The sequence below is a fragment of the Mytilus trossulus genome, chromosome 1 (genome assembly GCF_036588685.1).
Source record: "Mytilus trossulus isolate FHL-02 chromosome 1, PNRI_Mtr1.1.1.hap1, whole genome shotgun sequence".
NCBI lineage: Eukaryota > Metazoa > Mollusca > Bivalvia > Mytilida > Mytilidae > Mytilus > Mytilus trossulus.
The window spans coordinates 3,561,428-3,584,607 of NC_086373.1; the positions used below are offsets into that span (position 1 = coordinate 3,561,428).

Genomic DNA, 23,180 nt, shown 5'->3' on the forward strand with positions numbered 1-23,180 from the left:
CTTATCCATGCATACTTCGGAAAAAACAGATTTAATCATTCATTATTTTTTATTTCCCTAATCATAGACAGAATTGTATTATATGTCTCTACCGAATCTGCGAATTTTTTTATTTTTTTTTATTTTTTTTGGTTGTTAAGATAATTCTCAGACTTATATTATTTTAACACACATTAGTTTTCAGAATAATTCAAAACTGTTAATAAGTATACTTTTTTGGACTTTTTATAACTACTATTAATATTTATATATAAGTATAATTATTGTTACAAGACTAAACATGATGGCTTGGATGGGGTTAAATGATTAAAGAATAATGCCCTTAAAAATGAAGATTAGAGAATAACGGGCCAAAATAAATAAGCCATGATTAGTGAAAAAAGGGGTTAATTTTTTGAAGATTAGAGAAAAAAAGGAGTTAATTTTTTGAAGATAATAGAAAAAAGGGGTTAGTTTTTTTAAAGATTAGAGAAAAAGGGGTGAAAATAAAATGTTTACAGATTTACATACCCCCCCTTTCCAGACCCTCGAATATGATTTCGATGAATAATTATAAAAAAGAAGATGTGGTATGCTTGCCAATGAGACAATTGTCCACAAAAGACAAAAATTACACAGAAGTTAACAACTATAGGTCACCGTACGGCCTTCAACAATGAGCAAAGACCATACCGTAAAGACAGCCATAAAAGGCCCCGACATGTAAGTGGATTTAATCAACAGATAAATATTCATTAAAAAAACTACAAAAAAATATATCTACCAGTGAATACAAGATCATACAAACATAAAAATCAAGAATATGAATTCTACTTGAAACACAAAAACTTAATTAATGAATTTGATCCTTTTTTTTATATTATTGGAATATAAAAGCGTTGATCGAAGTGCATTTTGTACGAAGTGGGGAAGCAATTCAAGTTCGAACACGTCACGGTACACGATGGACGCTAAATATAACCATATAAAATTATCAAAGAAGCATTCAATTTTTATATTTTGCATTTTTTTCTAAAACAGATATATGAAGATGTGATATGAGTGTCAATGCGACATTTCTCCTCCTAAGTCGCAATTTGTAAGAGAAAAACAAATTAGAATTATGAGTTATAAGTATCAAACTTTTCATTTGTTTTTTTCAATGCCGTATTCTAACATTGCAACGGGTCGTACACTCAGCCATGGCTGTTGTCACATGATTATATAAGCCACGGAATGAAAATATTGTATTGGAATGCCTAAGATAATCCGGCGGACATGTGGATTCCAATGAAACATACATGAAATTTAAGAACATTTATAATGTGGGACAGTTAAAGTAACTATGCAAATCCTTGATATGCATGGTGTATATAACTTCATTGCTATATATAGTAAAAGCCAAATCAATTTGATTTCATCAGAAAGTTTACTAAAATTCTTCATATTAATATTACATTTTTAACGTATGGTATGCGTGCTGCTGTTAAGCATGGAATTAAAAAAGTGATTTCATCCCTATTTTTTTTATATCAATTGCATTTTCGTTCAAATAACAATATCATACTTGCACAATGTTGAGATGATGTGAGCTTGCTCTCAATTAAGTTATAAATCTTCTTTCATTTTCAATACCATATATTATGTGTTGTAATATATAATTTGCCATGGCTGAATGGCACCGAGGCGCCCTTCAAGTTAGTTTGAATATTAGTAATTAAAGATAGACTGATAAATATCTATCAGATCTTATTCTAGAATATAAGAGTAACGTATGAGGATAGTGCTCGTCAGAATTTAATCATATAGATAGATCGAGATGTCCAGCATATTTTTCCTCGGACTATATGTGTGCTTTCCTTTAAAGGCCCCTAGAAGTCTTGATGCTCTTTAACATTTCATATATTTAGACTACCTAACTTCGAATTTCGAGAGAGTCTGATGAATCTGTCTGAATAAAGGGAAATAGGTACACGTTAATAAGAAAGCAACCTAACCAAGAAAAAAACACTTTTATCTAAGAAAAAATGCCAATACAAGATGCCATGCTCTATATAGATATTGAAACTAGCTTTGAAAGATGTCTTCAATTTATAATTTTCAAATGACAAAAAAAATATATATAACAAAAGTGAACCAACTAGTAGGTTACAGTTACTTTAGACACACACGTGACAAAGTTGCGGAGTTAAAGTGGTTCATTCTACCAAACGCTTCCATCTTTAGTATCGGCGCTGAGTGAAATAAAGTTATATGTACACAAAAGAACGTCCAATGAAACTGGAAGAAACACTGAATTTTACAACAAAAGATAAAAGATCGCAAAACACATATGCAATTAAAACGTCAATGACTATTATAGTATTAAAGAATGCTCGCAGTTATTGAAAGCTATTCAAAAAGTATGAGAGTATGCATGCTGTCGCACACTCTACTTTCAGTGATTGAATTATAACTTCCCGGGTTATTTTCATAAACTCCGTGCATAATAACTCGAAGACACAGGCACTTGTCTCCGAATTTTTTTCTATAATATACCTTATTTATAAAGGATTTTTTTCTGAGACAAGTGCCTGTGGTCGAAAAAGCTATCTAAGAAATGTCAGGATTAGACTAAAATATTAAACCGATAGATGTGAACTTGCTTATAATATAAACTGTCACAATGGACTCAGCAGACTGTAATTCGGTGGATTACATTTGTTCATGCCTGTCAAATTAAAGTTTCTCAGTTGAATAGTTTCATAGTTTTCCTATCGGGGCATCTATAACTGCGAGTACTCTCATATCTGTCCATTGTGTCTTTTTGGGTCGGGATGTATAAGTACCCGGCCACGTCCACTTAAATTTTTTTTTCTTTCTGATGAGTTAAGCCTTTTTCAACTGATTTTTATAGCTTGTTCTAATGTTGTACTGTTATACCACTGTCCAAGGTTAGGGGGTAGTTGGGATCCCGCTAACATGTTTAACCCCGCCACATTATTTATGTATGTGTCTGTCCCAATTCAGAAGCCTGTAATTCAGTGGTTGTCGTTTGTTTATGTATTACATATTTGTTTTTCGTTCATTTTTTTTACATTAATAAGGCCGTTAGTTTTCTCGTTTGAATTGTGTCTTATTGGTACCTTTTATAGCTGACCGTATGCGGTGAGGGCTTTGCTCATTGTTGAAGGCCGTACGGTGACCTATAGTTGTTAATGTTTGTGTCATTTTGGTCTTTCTGTGGGTAGTTGTCTCATTGGCAATCATACCACATCTTCTTTTTTATATCTAATATCCAAATATATGGTATGGGTTTTCTCTGATTGTGAAAGGCCGTATGTTTACCTTTCATTGCTGACATTCATTTCATTGGCACTTTAGTGTATAACTGTCTTATTTGAAATCATACCACATCTCTTTATTTTTTATATTCATTAACACATTAAAGTAAGATCTAGAGGAGGCAGTATGAAAGCATGCATTAACCGTGACGTGCATTGTTTTAGCAAAACAGACAGAAATAATTGTCACATTCCTGTTCTGAGTTATAATGAGACAACTTATGGTTGTTTGGGAGGAGGGGCTTCATTCAAGACAAATCATAACCAAAGGACACCAAAGATTCAATATATTATATTTACATTTTTATTTTTTTTAATTTATTTTTCATTTGAATAGGAAAGATAAAGTAAAGGGACAAGAACCCAACGACACAGTGAATACATTTCCTATTTCAAGTTAGTAATGGATCCTTAACGACCAGTGGAAAATATTTCATTCTTAATCAGGACAACCTTTTTCCACTATTTCGACTCTCCTCTTCGGAAATTGTCGCTTGTTATAAATTAGCTAAGAGAGGCTTTCCAAAATTATAAAACTAGGCGGGTTAAAACTGCCAGGTGAAACTGCCAGGAAAAATAAAGTCAGTTTTGTAATCTTTATTAGTATCTAAAATATCGCTTTTTGTTTTTTTGGATATCCTTAATTCGAATACTGGAGGTAGGTCTAGAAATATTTCAGGAGCTCCTTAAATATAATAGTTTTGACTAATACGCCGCTTCAAAAATACGTATTGTTCGTTATCAATTTTCTTGTTCGATATGTCTTTCAAATTCAATTTTTAATTTAATTCATTTATTGAAGTTTTGAAGTAAAACTTTTCAAAAGCTTTTTTTTTTCTTTCTTTTATTTTCTTGACATGTCATGATAGTCTTAAATGAGTCTTTGTTTTCAGCAATTTGATATCCTAATTTGTTTGTTTAATGTCCACCTGATCATCTGTCGTTTTTATTTGCAGATTTACAATCAGTAAACTTCACTACCTGATATTTGGCAGTTTTACTTCGATGTTAATTAGCATGTTATTTTAAAACTGCCAAGAAGTGATAATTAGAACGCAGGTGAAAAGGGGATTAAAGGTCATGTGACGTTAATAAAATATTCAAATTATCCAATAACACTTGAGTATTTTTCAGTGGGTGCTATTTTTATATATTCCACGTGGTGAAGAATATACATCATTCGCAACTCGGATTTAACAGTAAACTAAAGTTGAAACAATAATATAGCAAGTGCATAAACATGGCAATAGCAATTAAAACTTTGTAAGTACATTTTTTCTAATACGAATTTCGTGCAATTTTTGAAACATCATATTGTTTAAATTATTTACATTTTCTGATACTTATAATTATTTTCCGTCAAAATTGTATTTAATTTCTTTTTCTTAATTTTAAACTGCCCCTTTTAAATTCAGATTTAATTTTTCGTTTTCGTATTATTTATGTTTATTTTATTTTATATCCACAGGTTCATGGTATATTCTATTTGTTCGTTTGTGTGTGGATTTTCAGGTAAGAATTTAAAATTATTTTTCAGTTTTGACATTTGTTTTTATCCTTAGCGATCTCCTTTTGGAGACAAGTCTACAAAAAACTCATACAACGAAACATATTGTCCTTTTCTTATGTTTACATTTTTGTCGAAATATTTTCGAGTGTTGACAGCTATAAATCATAAAGTTAGCTAAAAAAGTTGTTTTACAAACTGTGGATTTATAAAGTGTGTAAGAATTAAGGACTATTGTTGGACCCTATCTCGTTTTCTCGTTAACGGATTAACTTTTATTGTACAAAGGATTATCCTTTATTCGTATTAATCCAACGAACACCCAAATCAAATAAAAACCCTTGTTTATAGCGCACTTGTTAATAATCTTTATTACCCATAAATTAATCCCTTTTTATCACCCATGTCAAACATTTTGTTATAGATAATTTTGAAGAAAGCACGGTTGCTAGAATAGTAAAGGTGTTGTTTGGGAAGGGAAAGGAAACACTCCTCGATTAGGCGATAATGTTTCATCAAAATTATTCCTTTGATAGGGAAGTTTGCTTTTGTTTGCGACTTGATGGAAATTAGCGTGTCTGGTATAGCGTGTTCCCCAATTATTCATGGAGAATGGATATTACCTGATCAAATAATTGTTTAGATTAGATACATCGAAGGGAAGGTATCGACATTTATAGAATGTATACTAGTATTCCCATCAAGTCAAAAACGTCAAAAAAGGGGGTGTCCATTCCTCGAGGCTTTTTGAAAAAGTTATTACTATGTTCTTTTATAAATGTAGTGCGCCTCTAAGTTTCATTGAACATTATTTCCAATCTGATGACGATTTTATAAGTAATAAAAAAACAAGTTATTTTTCAATTAAAATATTGCGCTGCGCGGTTTAAAATTACCATTCATTTGTTAAATGGTGCATCTGATAAAACTAGGATACTGGATTCAGCGATTGTGTGAAAATTACAATACTGACTTAAATAAATCTGATGCAAAATAATTTATTATTAAGCTTTCATAGCATTGCTTTTCATTTTTTTCCGCGTCTTAAAAATGGAACGTTATTAATCAAAATGCTAGACAATGCTTTTATTTTAGTACTCTGTACTCCCCAATTAATTCAATTCATTTTTACGTTACTATACAAGAACACAATTCAATTGTACTTTGGGTTTTTATATTTATCAATATTGTCTTTTAATTCTTTATCCTTATGTTTGTGTAAACAAATAGATTTCAGATTAAGTAATATCATTGAATCAACAGATATAAAACGGATAATAACGTTTGGCATGTCCTTCTCAAATTAAACAAATGTCAGAAATACCGTACACTTCCAAGTATAGAATTCCGGCTTTTCTTAAACCCCAAGTTAGAATTAGCTTCGGACAAAAAAATAGCTACTGTTACAATCTATTATTTTATTATCATTGGTTTATTTTAAATTTTAAACGTTAGTCTTTTTATCGCCATTTTGCTTTTGTGAAAATGTATTAAACCGTCCGCTAGTGCATACGACAGGTGGTTCCAAAAAACAACTATTCTGTACAAACGAGAACTAAAACAAGGAAATTTAGGCCAAGGAACAAGACTACCGAAAATAGTTGCTTAAATTAAAGAAATCTATGAGTCCTATTAAAAATATCATATCGATGAGTACCAATATCAACTAAGGTCTAAAGTACACAATTGTTTCGACTGTAGGCATAAACGAAACAACTTAATACGTCTTAGATCAACTTTGTTTGAATTACCAAATAACATATAAAACTTATTAAAAAAAATTATAGGCGTGAAATCATGCCAAAACTGTTCTGTTAATTAATGCACTGGTAGTATTTTTTCTATTTTTTTTTTTAACTTTTATTTTAGATATGAAAACTATACAAGCTGGATCAAAAGAGAAAAATACTATTCTGAAGCCCGAATGCTGCAAAAACAAAGGAACTTGTATTCTTGGATCTTTCTGTGTCTGTAAAAAGTAAGTATTTTTCGTTTATATATATGAAGGTTTTACACTTTTCTTTTTTGGAATAATGAAAAATCTTCAGATCATTCGAATTACATTTTTGTCTATATAGATAACAGTTTTAATCAAAATCAGACCGATTTGCTTCTGCCTGTAAACTCCTATAACTATGTCTATATTTTACATAGAAATTCAAAGAAAAAACAAACATATTAATGTGTACAGCCAATCCGTCAACAAAAGAAACAATGTGTAAATAAAATGTTTCCTATAAAAGGTACAAGTGTCATGTTTAAATTCCCCTCCCCCGCAATACCGAAAGATTTGTTAACGTACATGTATCATATTATATTTACACTTTTACTTATATTTGAACCACTCATTCTTAACTCCGCTTATTTTTTAGGAATCACTTTGGTCGTCATTGTGAGCACAAGATAGAGTTCAAACCTTGTGGACATATTCTTCATGGATCGTGGATTAAAGCCGACTGTAATCTTTGTAAATGTTTTGATGGGAAGATGTCGTGTATACCACGGATTTACGATGGATGTGGTGAGTACTTCATTCATTATTTATGTTTTCTTAACGTCCAGTTACAAATATTTCATGCAAGATAAATAAGAGAAAAAAAACACAATTTAAACTTTTAATATAAAAACCTCCTACGGTTGAAGAGTATCAAACCCTAACGGAAAGCTGTAAAATTGTCACGCGGTAAACAGAAGAAGACAAGAAAAAAAAACGTGACAAAAAATCACTCACAGACTGCTGTTTTTCAGGAATCAAAAAAAGTTAGTATTTCGTTCGCAGAAATAGATTTACTTTATGATTTTACTTATGGTATCTTCAATTATAGGCGTGAAATTATATGTAGGACTCAAATCTATGGCGGGTTCCAAATCTATGGCAGATTCCTAATCTATGGCAAATGTGACGTTACAAACGTCAAACAACTCAAATCTATGGCAGATTTTTGTTTTCTCCAAATCTATGGCAGATCTAACATATAACAGCACAATTCAATAACGCCATATTCATTACATCGTCGACTCGCCGCTGCAAACGATGGTGGAACCCATAGATTTGAATACCATTCTAGATGACAACAATTTGACGATGGTTTACATAAAGATGTGACCCATTATCCAGAAAAGGGACACATTGACTGTGCTGTACTGGTCGAAGTCTGCGATGAACAAAGACTCTGCTTTTTTTAGTAACAGATATTTCAGAAAAGGAGTTATTAATATAGTATACATTGTACTGTCTACGGTTGGCAAAGCGTATAAAGTGAAACATGAAATTAACGGATACCAATTTTATTTAGATCGTCATAAAATAAAAAAGATGCCATAACGATGAATAACAAATTTTTTGAACATTCAAATTTTTATTTATCCCCCTTTTTTATTTATTAAAAATCAACCTTTTTGTTTTTAAGGGACTTAACGTTAATTACTAGTTGGTTAAATGAGTGCATAGATAAGAAAATGTTTATTTTTACGAGGCACATCATTTCAATCTTGAAGTCTGTGTTTATGTTATGAATTCATCATTTACGGGTTTTTTTTCCGCCATGATTTTGTTGACCAGAATTTACTGTTTATTTCCCAAATGTTTATAGACATGCTTCCGTTGTCGTACATGTTAACTTGTTTAAATAATGCAAGTAAATGGTCGTATGTGTACTGCATTATTTTCCGTTTGCAATTCATTTTCCGTAGACTTGGACACACCAAAAATCCGCCAAAGATTAGGAAATTACAAAACTTGCCATATATTAGGATTGTAAAATATCTGATTTGAAATGGCATGACGTCACATTTACCATAGATTATAAATCTGCCATAGATTTGGAACCCACCATAGATTTGAGTCCTACATATATATAGTCAAAGTTTTTTCATACGCCATAGTATCTGAAGATACCATAAGTAAAATCTAAACTTTGATTTTATTATTACGCAAATAAAAAAACCGGGACCTCTTCATGTCAGAAAACACTATCAAACATCCAATCATACTCTCCACACTGATCTGTGTCCACACTTGTTATAATGCAAAATGTGTATTATTTGATTTATGAAACCAAAGACTTGAATCTCTCACTTTCTTTTGTTTACAGAATACGAAAATGAATTACTGGACAATACGGCTACAACAAAAGACCCATTAACGACAAAGGACATACAAATTCTTAGCAACGATAGAGACTATCAAGATATAAGAAACGTAGGAGATTACAATATAGAAGATTATTACTATGAAGATGACCACAACTCGTCCATCGTCGTCCATTTTAGTTATCTCCTAACTTGGATTTCAGTCTTCGTCGCAACCTTCATTTTCAAATGAAAAGGATGCTTGCAACGACCATATTGATGAAACAAGAAACTACAGTACTTTTTCGTGAAGTACTATGACATACTACACAGAGGTCCAAGAAGCTCCTCGTGCGCTTTCTCGTGGAGTACTATAACATACTACACAGAGGACCAAGAAGCTCGGGTGCTTTCTCGTGAAGTACTATAACATACTACACAGAGGTCCAAGAAACTCGGATGTATTTTCGCGAAGAACTATAACATGCTACACAGAGGATCAAGAAGCTCGGATGCATTTTCGCGAAGAACTAGTACATGCTACACAGAGGACCAAGAAGCTCGGATAGCTTGGATGTTTTTTTGTTAAAGTACCATAACGTTTTATAAAGAGGGCCTAGAAGCTCACATGCTTTCTCACTATAGTAATAACTAACGTACTATACACAGAACCCAAAAGCTCGGGTGATTTCTCGTGAAGTACTAATACATAGTACACAGAGAATCCAGACGCTCTGACGCTCTCTCGTGACGAATTGTGACATACTATATAAAGGGCATAGACGCTCGGAAACTAATGCGTTTTCTTATACTAGTATATATGATGTACAACTCTCATACATAAAACGAACATTTCGCCTGAGCGAAATCCAATACAAAACTAGAAACTGTGTCTGAAATCTGGTTGATAAAGCTGTAAGTAGAAGCAGAAGTGGACTTGGAGACTGCATTGTACAGAAATGTATAGAAATAGAGTAAAAGTCACATTTAGAAGGGATTGAAACGCATGTTGCGATACAAAAATTGTATAATAATTGCTATAATTATATATACTAGTAATCGAAAATTAGAACTTAAATTAGACGCTTGTAGTTAGAAAAAAAAATGTAAATCGAAAGTATACGTATTGTCAATAAAGCAAGTTTTGTGAATTTAAAACATATTTGTTTTTGTTTCTTCATATGCAATGATAAAGGTTTCACTTACAAGAATGGCGCTCACGCATAGCTGTCAGGTTTCGTATACAGCATGTGACTATATAATACATTATTATTACGTAATTAAATATGTGTTTTTTTTGGAAATATACTTTCTGTTGCGACTTGATCGAACATGATTATCTTGGATTTACACAAATGTATGTACAGTGGCGAACATTTCATTCATCTTTGGGAGAGAACAAACTAATCATAAATACAATAGGTATAGGTTTTGTAATCGGGGAGGATCCAGATGAATGTTGGAAAATTTGGACTTTCACTTGAAAATGAGGGTTAATTTTATTTAGCCTTGCAACATGCTCCTTGGCACTCTATATTTTTATTTACCAAAGTCATAACAACTATAGGCATACAACATATAAACTACACAACGTACATATACATAGATAGCAGAAGATAATATGAGAAACATATTACATCATGTCAGATCTTAATTTTTGTGCACGAAATATAAATTTACCCAAATTACATAATTCTCTAAGATTATTAGAACTGATTAATTGTATATATTTATACATAGAAAGTTTTCTTCATTAATATGGTTTTATAAAATAAGATCTAAGACCTTGATAAGTAGGACATTTTAAAATAAAATGCATCTCATCTTCAATGTCATTTTTACATAAACTACAAATATATAGTCTATTACCTCTTAAAATTGCAGAATAGCGACCACATTCTATAGCTAAATCATGACTATTAAGTCTTATTTTGGTAATACATGTCCTATAAATAACTGGTATTGGTTTACATAAATAATATTTTAAGTTTTGAACCATATATCTATAACTTGTACATTTAAATAAGTTATTCATTTGGCTGTCAAAATTTTGATTCAGACAATTAAACAGGCGTTGTTCAATTATCAAGTAAAAACTACTAGAGAACTTACTATCTAAAAATAAACCTTGATTATACCAAATATCACCTAAACCTATACTGAGCAACTCATTTTTAATAAAGTACAACCAATTTGTCTTATTATTTGGACATTTTTTTGTAAATCGTCATATAAAAAATAGTAACAGTTTTTCAAAATACAGTTTGTAGTCACTGACATAACAGCCTAAGGATGTACTTAGGTGAGGTTTTGGAACTTGTGTCAAATGTTCAGACTCCATTATGTTTTTCCATTTTGCCCCATAACACCCATTCATTTTTTCTTATATAATACTTAACAGCTCATGAAAGGTCATTTACCACAATTTTAGAAGATTCTTAATTTTCTTTTTTGAGACCTAAGAATACCAATGCAAATATAAGGTAAAAGTCCGAGTCAGCCTTTTCCCGCAATATTTTAAATCTCAAATATCACGAAAAGGAGGTCCATGACCTGTCAATATTTTTAGCTTATTTTTATCCTTAATTGATGCTCTACCAGTTTATAATATTAATCTTAACTTCTTAATCTATTAATTTTCACCTTACCTCACCTAAGTACATCCTTAAACCAGTATTTAAAAATGCGACATTTTCTGGTGTGCAATAATGGCAATCTACTACCTAGCTCATAGTTCACCATATCATTACTAGTAGAGCTTTTTACCCCCATAATATTTTTACAATAGCCCAGATGTATCCTTTCTATAGCTGGTGCAAATTTCACAACCATAACAAAGCACACTGTTTATATCAGTATCAAAAAGTGAAAGTAAAGTTACAGAATTCAAATATATATCTCATACCACATCTTCTTATATCGAATTAAAAACTCCCCTAGAGATGTAGTGTTTCAGGTGGTTTTAAACGGATAGAAACTAGTATAATGGTAATCTTCATACACGAAACATAAAATTTTACTGTTACTGTGCAATAATCATAAAGAAATAGGATAACACAGTTACTCTTCCCTTAGGTTATATGTATACTATTCTTATACAAACCTCTTACTCTACCAGCAGTTTATCAAATCCATATACTGTTATATACAGAAATTAAGTTCAAAGTCAATTTCAACTAATGAATACATCATTATAAAAACAATGAGATGTGGTATGATTTTCAATGAGACAACTATCCACCTACGTTTAAATAAAGTATACTAGATGTAAGAATTAAAGGCAAATGTACATCATTCTACAATGAAAAAAAGAGGCAACAACATGCAAAATATGAAACAATTCAGTTGAGAAAAACTAACGGTTTTATTTATAACAAACAATTTTGCCACGAATTTACGATGAGTTTCATTAGTATTTGATTTATACATTTGCTGTGAGCTCAATGTTCAGTTGAAATATTTGTATGCATAATCTGGACAAACCAACGACATACGATGAACTACAAGCTTCTCCGGGTTGGAACAGGCACACAAAGAACTGACCCATCGTGGAAATGGAACAGTGATGTAAACACGGATGGGGTAATTGAAAATGTTATGGTAATTAAGTGTAAAGCATTACAACTTTTAATGTTATTGAATGTAATGTGTAATTGGGCTAACACTTGGCGCTGGTATTTATGTTCTAGTCCATACAATATACATTTCCATAACTGTAATTTGTATATGCTAGGCCTCTGTTTTTTTTAATGAAAATCTCATACCCACATCCCTTAAACTTACTATTTGTCATGTTGTTAATTTGAATTATAACAATATGAAATATACCAATAACGAAAAAATCAAAATAGAAAACAAAAACAAAGAATTTTATCTACAAAATCTTAGTAACATCAAAGTTTTCATGTCTTATATAAGAACATGCATGCAGAGTCCATATATTGAATAAGAAATATGTTTCATTTTCGCATGCAAGGACGTCCACTCTGACATTTATGACAAAGATCACTGCGGTGGGGCTTGTTTGGATCGTTATGACGTTCTTCCTTTTCCTCCTTCGTACAAGTACAATCGCTCGAACCACAAATCGAGCATTTCAGCTTTTCAAGTCGGTAAGGGTTACAAGCTTTCTTACACTTTTTGCAATCCTGTTTATAGTATACCTGAAATGGTAAAACGTTTAGAAATAATAAAATGATGTACTTATGGCTAATTTTGTGCACTTATATATAAAACACATGTATACTTAAAGAATAACGAAAAACTGCAACAAGATTTGAAATGTTCTACCGTTTGAATAGCAAATAAAACGCTAAGCGCAGCCTAATGCGTATAAGATAAGATAAGATAAGATATTTTATTTTCCAATTATGGGCCCCAAAGGGCATAAACATTACAACATCAATAATTTTTTTCATAATACAATACAAACAATGAGATAAAAAAAAAAAAAGTTAAACGAGAACTATTTAAGTTCTTAAAGAATACGTAGATAAAGAATCTATAGTATGTTTTTTTTTAATACTAATGCATTTTATTGCAAGTGTGGTTGATATACATGATATAGATAACAAACAAGAAGCCCAAAAAGAAAAAAAAAAGAAAAATAGATATCCACATATGTATAGTACACAAAAAGTTGGATCAATTAAATATATAATAATTAGCCAAAAAGAAAGTAGAAATTAAACATGTCCATGACTCATCCTGTGTCAGCAGCAAATAGGAAAGCATTATGGTTTCCTAAAGGCAGCTGACACCAGGGGGCGATACCTTATGGGCCATAGGCATGTAAAATGTGTGTAAATGTCTCTTTCCTACCTGTATCAAAAGCAAACAAGGAAGCATCATAGGTAACTTGAATGCAGTTGATACCAGGGGACGATGCCTCAAGGATATAAGAGAACATTTGAATAAATAATATATCTTAACAATTTTTTTTTTTTTTTAATCGGCTAGTATGTTTGTGATATTCAGATGAATATAATTTTATATGTCCAATCAAATGTATATACACACATAGATCTCCTTTAACTAATAAACGTATATAGTATAAATATATCAGATACCGAAAATTTTTGTTCAGGAATGCGGAAGATATATCACGAGAGATGATCATTATATAACAAATTATACCTATAACAAATGATTATATGACTTCAATATAATAATTATTACGGTAAGGTAGACTTTCCTGTTATTCATCATCGAAACAGGAACTAGTATCAGAAAAATATCTATATATCTTGACTTTACTTTCGAATAAAGAGATTAGATTTTTTTCTAAGTCGATATAAGTAATTTCACAATTAAATGCAGTTGTATGTATTACCAATATATATTCTATATAAAGAAGAATAACAAAAATACTGAACTGCCTGGAAAGTTTAAATCAAAAACTCAATTAACACATGGCAAAATCAAAAGCTTTAACACATCAAACGAATGGAAAACTGTCATATTTCTGACTTGGTGCAGTTGTTTCCTTATGAAGAAAATGATGGCTTAAGCTTGTTTTCTTTTAGCTAGCTAAACCTCTTACTTGTATTACAGTTGCATGCATTTCCTTTCTATTTCCAACAATGCCTACCAATGTCGAATAGCTAAATGAATGAATTGCTTCAACCGAGTGTTTCAGAATATTTATTTTGAACAAGACTTCGACTGTTAGCAAAATTGAAAAGATACCTTTGAGAAAACAAATCTAGATACAATTCAACAATTCAAGAGGGCATGCAAACCCTAAAATCAGAAAAGAAACATTGAAAAGAAATGGACTAACGGACTAACCTCAAATCACGAATCCGATCCTTCCTTTAGATATATAGGGACTTTAAAAAAAAATCCACACATTTCATCTTTTGTGTTTACATCTTTATTTACATATCTTACTATTATCTGTATAAACTTTACTTACACGGTCAGTTCCCTGTACGCAGAAAACGTAGGCACTTTCCCACTGTGTTCGACAATTAGGACATCGGAAAAATCCATATCTACGTTCTGTCCTAGGCATTCTGTGTCTACTCCCTTCTAGTTAGGCGAGGTTTGTGATTAATATACACACATATTAATAGATCACATGCATGTGGTGAAATAAGATGGAAACCCGGAGCATATCATACATGTCATACGTAAAAATGAAAAATCCCAAGTTTAAGGCTTTTTTTTCTGAAAATCTAATTTCGGTCACACTCTTAAAATCGCATTCTGCTTATTTTTCCTTCTAGTAAGCCGACGTTTGTGTAAAAAAAACGATTGATAGCTCACACGCATGCCTTTAGTTTGGATGAAATAAGATAGGAAAAGATAATACGATAAAACAAATCATCCAAAGTTCAGGATGATTTTCTGAAAGTCTACTTTCGGTTTCATTCTTAAAATTACAGTAAATGCATCAATCGATAAATATTCATGTTTTTAGTTTTCAAATAGTCTTAAAAAGTTGTCATCATCGATTTTGACAGCTTCTCGGAAATGCTATTGCTGAATGAATTGTTGTCTCATTCAGACGTTTTCATTATCCAATGTGTATTCACACATATCTGTGTATCAAACTTTAAAAAAAAATCCTTATAAATTATTCGAGACAATACTATAACTCGAATAAATAGTCGTCGGCTTAAATGTACATTTTGTCCTTCTTTTTTTTTAAGTATCTATATATCTTTCATAGTTTTTATGATGTATGTGTTAGGTACCTGACCTGGTAAGTAAAATATTTACAACTGTATTAGAATGATCAGGCACAGACAGTATTCAACTAAGGTGTAATCTATATTTTAATCAAATAAATTAAAATAAATATTAAACAAATAAATCAAAAACATAATAATAACAAGAGTTAAGTTCTTCAAAACGAAGTATTGTACTTATTTCGGCATATTTATTTCTCCGTGTGTACACGCAAGGACGTATATACATTCTTAAGGTCAAGGAACAGTAAATGGGCTATGTCGCAGATTTTGCTAAAAATTTGCATACATCTTTGGCTCGTTGAACTACAACTGAAAATCGAAAAAATAATACATTATCTCTTTTATTATCTGAAAAATTGCAGATTGATTTCTTTTAATATGGATGAATATTTGTATAGAAAGCACATAAAATCGGCGAAAAACCTTCTAAAATTTGTCTTAAAATCGCCAAATCTCTAATTCTACTCCATAGATTTTTCTTAAAAAGCTATATATTGTTGACACATACATTTCTGTTTTAATGATATAAAATAATCATAGGGTCACCGACTTCGTTGTTTGTCTAATAATCAATTTGAAACCTTGTTGGTGGTGAAAAACGTCAAAAACCAACGTTTTACGGCATGTAACGCGATAACGTTACGATTATTTCGACGTTTTGTTGGATTTTTTTCACAAAGAACGCAACTTTGAATGATGTATACCGTAAAAACGAAGTCGATGACCCTATCTTTATTCTGCATCATTATAACGGAAATTTATGTATCAACAACATATAGTTTTTTAAGAAAAATCTATGGAGTAGAATTAGAGATTTGGCGATTTTAAGACAAATTTAAGAAGGGTTTTCGCCGATTTTATATGCTTTCTATACAAATGTTCACCCCTTTTGTAAGAATTCAAACAGTAATATTTCAAATGATAATTGAGATAAATACATTATTTTTTCGATTTTCAGTTGAAGTTCATCGAGCCAGAGATGTATGCCAAATTTTACAGAAATCTGTGACATAGCTTTACATTGGCCAATACAGTAGTAATGATTCACCTCACTATAACAAACAAACTTAAATTTCAAGAATTAAGTATAAACTCAAAAAGATAAGCTATAAAACAAGTTTTACGTAAAATAAATAAAGAATATAAATTCGGGCCATTTTAATTCAGTTTCTAACCATCTTCTCCATCTATAAAACTACGTTTCCAGAAAAGGAAATTATGAAGTTCGATTTTAATCCATGCATGGGCGTCCACTTTGACATTTATGACAAAGATCACTGCGATGGGGCTTGTTTGGATCGGTATGGCGTTCGGCTTTTTCCGCCCGGGAACAAATACAATCGCTCTGACCACACTTGGAGCATTTCAGCTTTTCAACTCTGTAAGGGCTACATGCTGTATTACACTTTTTACAATCTTGTTCATAGTATTCCTGGAAATAGATGAATGTTAGTTAACCACGCGTGACTTATATTTGCTGTTCACAGTCTTATAATAAGCAGTTTACCCACATATAATGTATTAGCGGTATAAGTTATCATTTGAACCACCAGCTTGAATTTAAAACACTTAAAACAATAGAAATAGTTATCTTATCAGAGTATTCCAAGCATGCCCCGACTGATACATTTATCTATAACAAAACTCTTAATAATACTGAGAAAAACTAAAATGAAGTACTAGTACTTGCATCTCATATGCAACCATTTGAGTCCCAATATGATCCAAACTATCCCGTTTGGGTCGCTTTAAGATAGGTATAACAAATAATGTCCTCTATGACTTTACGTACGAAGTGTATCGAAACCAATCTTCGCTATCCAAGGGTTACGATCCACTTCCCTCCCGTGTAGACATTTTATTATATAACTATGCAAAACTAATAATCACATCAATATTTGATAAGAATGCCGGGATAAAAACAAAACACTTCCCTTTCTAGATATTATCCTTAATTGCTATGGTACAATTGCCGTACTTAAGTAGCAGTAGTTGTATAAAACAAGCTCCATGCATTTCTACACAATTATTAACAACATATCATCCATTGGCGGATCCAGAAATTATTATGAGTGGGGGCTCACTGGCTGCCTCAGAGGGGACCCACAATACAATAGTCATGCTTTATTGATTATCCATATCATCAACCAAATTTTTTCCACACAAAAAGGGGGAAATTTAATCCGCCTCTGTAATCATATAAGGCAATATGACCGAAAACAAAACACGGAAATTGTGTAGCATTTACACAAAGTTATGTTAAAAGTCAATAAAAATGTTTCCCTAACCAAAAGATCAATCCGTACACATCAAAGAGATTTACTGTAAAAAAAAAATCATAAACATTTTGAGAAAAAACATGACATTCGTCCGAGTAAGAACAAGTGGTTTGATCCGTTGTAACTGATTTGACCTTTCTTATGTCTTGATTCGAGTGCCACTGGTGTAAGCGAAAACCAAACGTGTAGTCTTGTGAACTAAATTATGTGTTTGGTATCTTACGAAACTTCTGTGTAAATGCTCTGTGTCCGCATTCGAATAACACCAGTGATGGTTGTTCCATATTTAACGGTATTAATAAGTACTATAACCCAAAGTACACATCGTACCTGAGGTCACAATTTGGTTTTAATTAATTGATTGATTTATTTAACCTATTGGTCACGATTTATATAAGAAGTGAATTGTAAAAATTGTAAATGAAAATGATTATTTTTAAAACTCGACCAAAATATTCTATTTGAACTGGGAACAGACAAGTATATCTAATATATATGTTCCTGATTTTAAGTATTAAAAAATATACCCGTATAGATAAGATTGAGAATGGAAATGAGGAATACGTCAAAGAGACAACGACCCGACCAAAGATAAAATCTACATTTTCTCACTCTGAATTTCACTTACACTGTCACTCCACTGAACACAAAACACATAGGCGCTTTCCCACTGCGCTCTACAATTCGTACATCTGAAAAATCCATATCGACGTCCTGTTCCAGGCATTCTACTTAGTCTTCCTGCTTCTAGTTAGATGAGCTTTGTACGGACATATATGATAGATATTTATAGATTCTACGCATAAAAATGTATATTATTACATGATTTTAAGTTTAGAGATTTTTTGTAAATCTACTTTCTGTTTCAATTTAAAAACCCAAGTGAATGCTTAAACCGATAAATAGATATAGGAAGATGTGGTGTGAGTGCCAATGAGACAACTCTCCATCCAAATAACAATTTAAAAATTAAACCATTATAGGTTAAAGTACGGCCTTCAACACGGAGCCTTGGCTCACACCGAACAACAAGCTATAAAGGGCCCCAAAATTACTAGTGTAAAACCATTCAAACGGGAAAACCAACGGTCTAATCTAACGGTCTAACGATAAATATCTGTTTCTCATGCAGGAGAAGTTTAAGCAGCGTAATTACAATTTAAATCATCAATATTTGTATACCATTTTCTATCAATACTTTCAGCATTTTACTTAAAGGAACAAACCTGGTTTAATTCGATTATGTGGTTTATGTGCCTGTACCGCATATCAGAAATCTTGTCCCAATGTTTATTTTTTTTTTATCTATGGTAGGGTAAAGTCTGTCGCGTTTGTGTTTTAGATTAAAATATATCTCCGACAAGGAGTCAGTAAATGATTAACGATTTTTTCAGTAGTTGTAGATCTTATATTTCAGTGAGACTGCGGCTGTAACAGTTTTCGTTGTCTATGACAGCTTTCAAGAAAATTGTCAAAAATACAAAAAAGAATCTCCATATTGAAGGCTATTACTCCTTTTTTCTGTCCAATTAGTATTGCCGTTTACACTGGTGTTATGACCCCCTTCAATTTATACTATCTAGATAATTGAAAATACATATCTTATCTGTTGAAAATGGTTTTAAAAATGCCAAAAACGGCAAAATATGCGTAAAAATTGTCATTCAATAATTCAGTTTTTGATTGGGTGTGTCAAGGATTTGTATAATAAGATACGGCTATACATATCCGTGGGTTCGTGTTCAGTGCTTAGTCCTGAAGTTTTCCGATCATATTATGTTTTGTCTGTCTTTATCTTTTTTTAAATTATGTTGTTGTCAATTTATTTTCGACTTATAAGTTTTAATGTCCCTTTGGTGACAGTCATAATCTAAATGAATGTCGCCCTCTTTCAGTGTTAATGTCGGCGAGTTGGGTTTTCGGGTTTCAAGTGCAAGGCCGGAATGGTATATTTAGATATACAGGTCCTTTGTTTGTGTAAATGAGTTACACATGGTCAACTGGACGATAAACGATGTCATTGAACAGCCGTTGAAGTTTTTGTTGTCTACAAAAGAAATTTCATAATGATATGTATATTTGCATTTTCTATACAAATCCTTGACGGGACCGTGTGAGCTTAATTTTGGTATAACCTTATAGGTCCGGAAAATCAAGGTTCACGGTACTTGTTGAAAATTATTACATTTTGTCTTTGTCTTTCTAACTCTTGATATGGATATAATTTACATATTAGAATGAAGAAAAAATAATACACTGAACGAAAATTTTGTTTACATATTTTTGTTTCGAAACCTCCTGCAATAACTCGTTTGAGTTGACAATATTCATTCTTATTTATTTTAAAACATAAAATAAGGTAGAAAATATGAATAATGCAGGTAAAAAACTTTCATAGATACACAAATTAACATAGAACATTTTTTATTTGTGTTTTTCTTTGCAGTACCATTCAAATGGATCAGCACATGTTCCAATAAGAGCGAAAACTAATATCTCGATAGCGTCTGATAAGATCAAAGGAAAAAAATAAAAACAAAAAACCATACTCAAATGGGAAGAAACCAATATAGGGTCTTATCAAGAAGCTATAGAAACACTACAGGAACATGGTAACACCACTGACTCTAAAGAAAACATAGAAGAACAGGCATTTAACATCATCAATATTCTATCCAACGCCAGCAATACAAATGTCAAGAAAAAAATAGTCTCTTTAAAAGGACCAAATTGGAAAGCCTCTGAGAAGGTTAAAGAGCTCATATCAAAAAGTAAGAATGCATTTTATAGCTGGAAACAAAATGGAAGACCCAAAGAGCAGGATAATATAGTATACACGGAAATGAAAAAATGCAAAAGAGAAGTAAGAAAACAAGTCCGCCAGGAAGATCATCTGGATAGCCAAAGATTTTACAATAACATGATGAATAATCCTGACTCAAAAACTTTCCACCGATTAATTAGGAAAAACAGGGCACAATCTGATAACTCAACAACACTAATAATAAAGGATACAAATGGAGATGATATTGTAGAACAAGAAAAGCAAACTGAAATCTTTGCAGAATTCTACGAAACTTTAGCAACTCCAGCTATAGAAGAACATTTCGACTCAGAATATATGGAAGAATGTGAATTTAGATACAATCTAATCAACTCAATTGTACATCAATCTGCCATCAATAGAAATGACATTACCCAATTTACTGAAGAAGAGATAAAAAAAGCCATCAATGAACTAAATACAGGGAAAACAGAGGATGGCTACTCCTTAACAGCAGAGCACTTTAAATATGCCGGTAATACAATATTACCAGATATTGCTAATCTCTTTAACAATATCATGCTGACAGGGACAATACCCGAGATATTTAAAACTGGCATCCTTACTCCTGTTCATAAAAAGAAAAAAGATCCAACCTTAACAACAAACTACAGAGGAATAACAGTCACCTCCGTCTTGGGGAAAATTTTTGAATATGCATTATTAGAAAAAATGCCTGACTTGAATGCTAATCAGACGGAACTCCAATTTGGCTTTACAACACGTCTCTCTCCAATCATGGCAGCTCTTATTGTTTCTGAAGGCATACTTCATGCAAAACAACAAAACAAAAACCTATTTCTAGCAACCCTTGACAGTCAAAAGGCCTTTGATGTAGTACATCATATGATCCTGCTAGAAAAATTATACTATGAAGTTCCAGCAGATGTTTGGAAAGTAATTCAAAATCTGTACTCAAATATGTCAACGGAAGTAAAATGGAATAATCACTTCAGTAAAAAATTTCCAATAAAACAGGGAGTCAGACAGGGAGGTGTATTATCCACTCATTTTTACAAATCTTATATCAATGATTTACCAAAAGAACTAGAAAAAAGAGCCTTAGGACTATCAATAGGACTAGAATACTGTGGCAGCCCATTATGTGCAGATGATATAGTGCTGATGTCAACAGATGAAACAGAGATTCAAGCAATGCTTGATATAGCATATAAATATTCCTGTGAACACAGGTACAATATCCATCCTCAAAAAAGCACTCTTATAAAGACAGAAAGAACGAAGTCGAAATATCAACCAGAAATAATCAGATTAGGAAATGAAGCAATACAAACTGATAACCAAGCAACACATTTAGGAATCATAAGAGCATCTAAAAACGAATCAAGAATAAATATACAAGAACATATAAGTATTGCAAGAAAGACTCTGTATTCTCTAATTCCAGTGGGACTAAATGGTAAACGAGGTCTTAACCCCAAAACATCTTACAAGATCTACCAAGCTTACGTACTTCCAAGACTGCTATACGGGCTTGAAATACTGCCTCTGAATTTGACACAAATATTAGAATTAAGGCAATTCCACATCAAAACTATCAGATGTTTCCAATCCCTACCAATAAGAACTTCAACAGCTGCTGTATATATGCTTATTGGCGCAATACCAATTGAAGCTGAACTTCACAAGAGGCAACTTAGCCTGCTATATTCTATCCTAGCAAGTGAAAACACCAAACTGAGGAATCTAATGGAAAGACAACTGATTGTTAACTCAGAAAATCCAGATAGTTTCTTTCCAAGGGTGCAAGAAATCTTACAGTACTACAGCTTAACTCCAATTCACGAGCTAAAAGAAAAACTTCCAACCAAATTTCAATGGAAAAAACAAATTAATATAGCCATAGCCGATAAATGGACAAGTAAGCTACAAACCGATATGAAGGAAAAATCCACTTTGAAATTCTGCAATACAACAGATCTCAAAATATACCAGACTCACCCAGTATGGAACTCTCTACCATCAGTAACATATGAGGTAAAAAAGGCACAAATCAAAGCCAGATTACTGACTGGTACATACCTTTTAGAATGTGACATACAGAAATTCAAAAGGGAACAAGAAAAAGCACACTGTACTCTGTGTCAGCTTGAAACTGAAACATTAGAACACTTCCTACTCAAGTGCCCAGCTCTGCACGAAAAAAGGCAAAACATTTTCCCTGATTTGAAAAAAATCATTATACAGTCTGTTGGAGATAACAAATGGAATGATACTTTCAAAGGGAACCAGTCCTTAATAATTCAAATAATTATCGACTGCACAAAAGTAGCCAATGAAATGAACTTTAGTCCAGAGACAACTGTGCAAATTGAAAATATTAGCAGAGATCTATGCTATGGACTTCATACAAACAGAATACTGCTACAAAAGAGGATTAAGACTTTATAAAATGGTAATCACCCAATGGACACAAACTCTAATGGTTGTAAATTTTTTTTATACTAAATTTTATATTTTAAATTTTAATGAATTTAA

General features: G+C 31.9%; 2 protein-coding genes and 1 long non-coding RNA gene across 9 annotated transcripts in view; 2 read left to right on the top strand and 1 right to left on the bottom strand.

The window, feature by feature from the left end:
* Positions 1-4,423: 4,423 nt before the first annotated feature.
* LOC134712510 (cryptic protein-like) lies at positions 4,424-10,016 on the top strand. 3 transcript variants are annotated; one of them, XM_063574144.1, is made up of 5 exons: positions 4,424-4,565; positions 4,771-4,814; positions 6,679-6,787; positions 7,182-7,330; positions 8,904-10,013. In XM_063574144.1, exons 1-5 carry the CDS (start codon positions 4,543-4,545, stop codon positions 9,131-9,133), a joined length of 555 nt encoding a protein of 184 aa, XP_063430214.1. In that variant the 5' UTR covers positions 4,424-4,542; the 3' UTR covers positions 9,134-10,013. The 3 variants fall into 3 exon arrangements, with proteins under 3 accessions (XP_063430214.1, XP_063430222.1, XP_063430207.1); XM_063574152.1 differs by lacking the exons at positions 4,424-4,565; positions 4,771-4,814 and adding an exon at positions 5,229-5,473 and having other exon boundaries at positions 8,904-10,012; XM_063574137.1 differs by lacking the exons at positions 4,424-4,565; positions 4,771-4,814 and adding an exon at positions 5,980-6,259 and having other exon boundaries at positions 8,904-10,016.
* Positions 10,017-15,062: 5,046 nt separating this feature from the next.
* On the bottom strand, positions 15,063-18,756 carry LOC134712523 (uncharacterized). The gene is made up of 2 exons (XR_010106289.1): positions 18,486-18,756; positions 15,063-17,010 (listed from the first exon to the last, which is right to left on the bottom strand). It is a non-coding gene; the product is annotated as an uncharacterized LOC134712523 (long non-coding RNA).
* Positions 15,586-23,180, top strand: part of LOC134712487 (RNA 3'-terminal phosphate cyclase-like) — a 29,575-nt gene continuing 21,980 nt past the window's right edge. For 2 of the 5 annotated variants that reach the window (XM_063574104.1, XM_063574115.1), the window contains exon 1: positions 20,065-20,238. In XM_063574104.1, coding sequence (XP_063430174.1) covers positions 20,226-20,238 — 13 coding nt within the window. In that variant the 5' untranslated portion in view covers positions 20,065-20,225. Of the gene's footprint in view, positions 15,590-18,965; positions 19,006-20,064; positions 20,239-23,180 lie in introns of those variants that run through there. The other 3 variants (XM_063574123.1, XM_063574086.1, XM_063574096.1) reach the window with 3 other exon arrangements.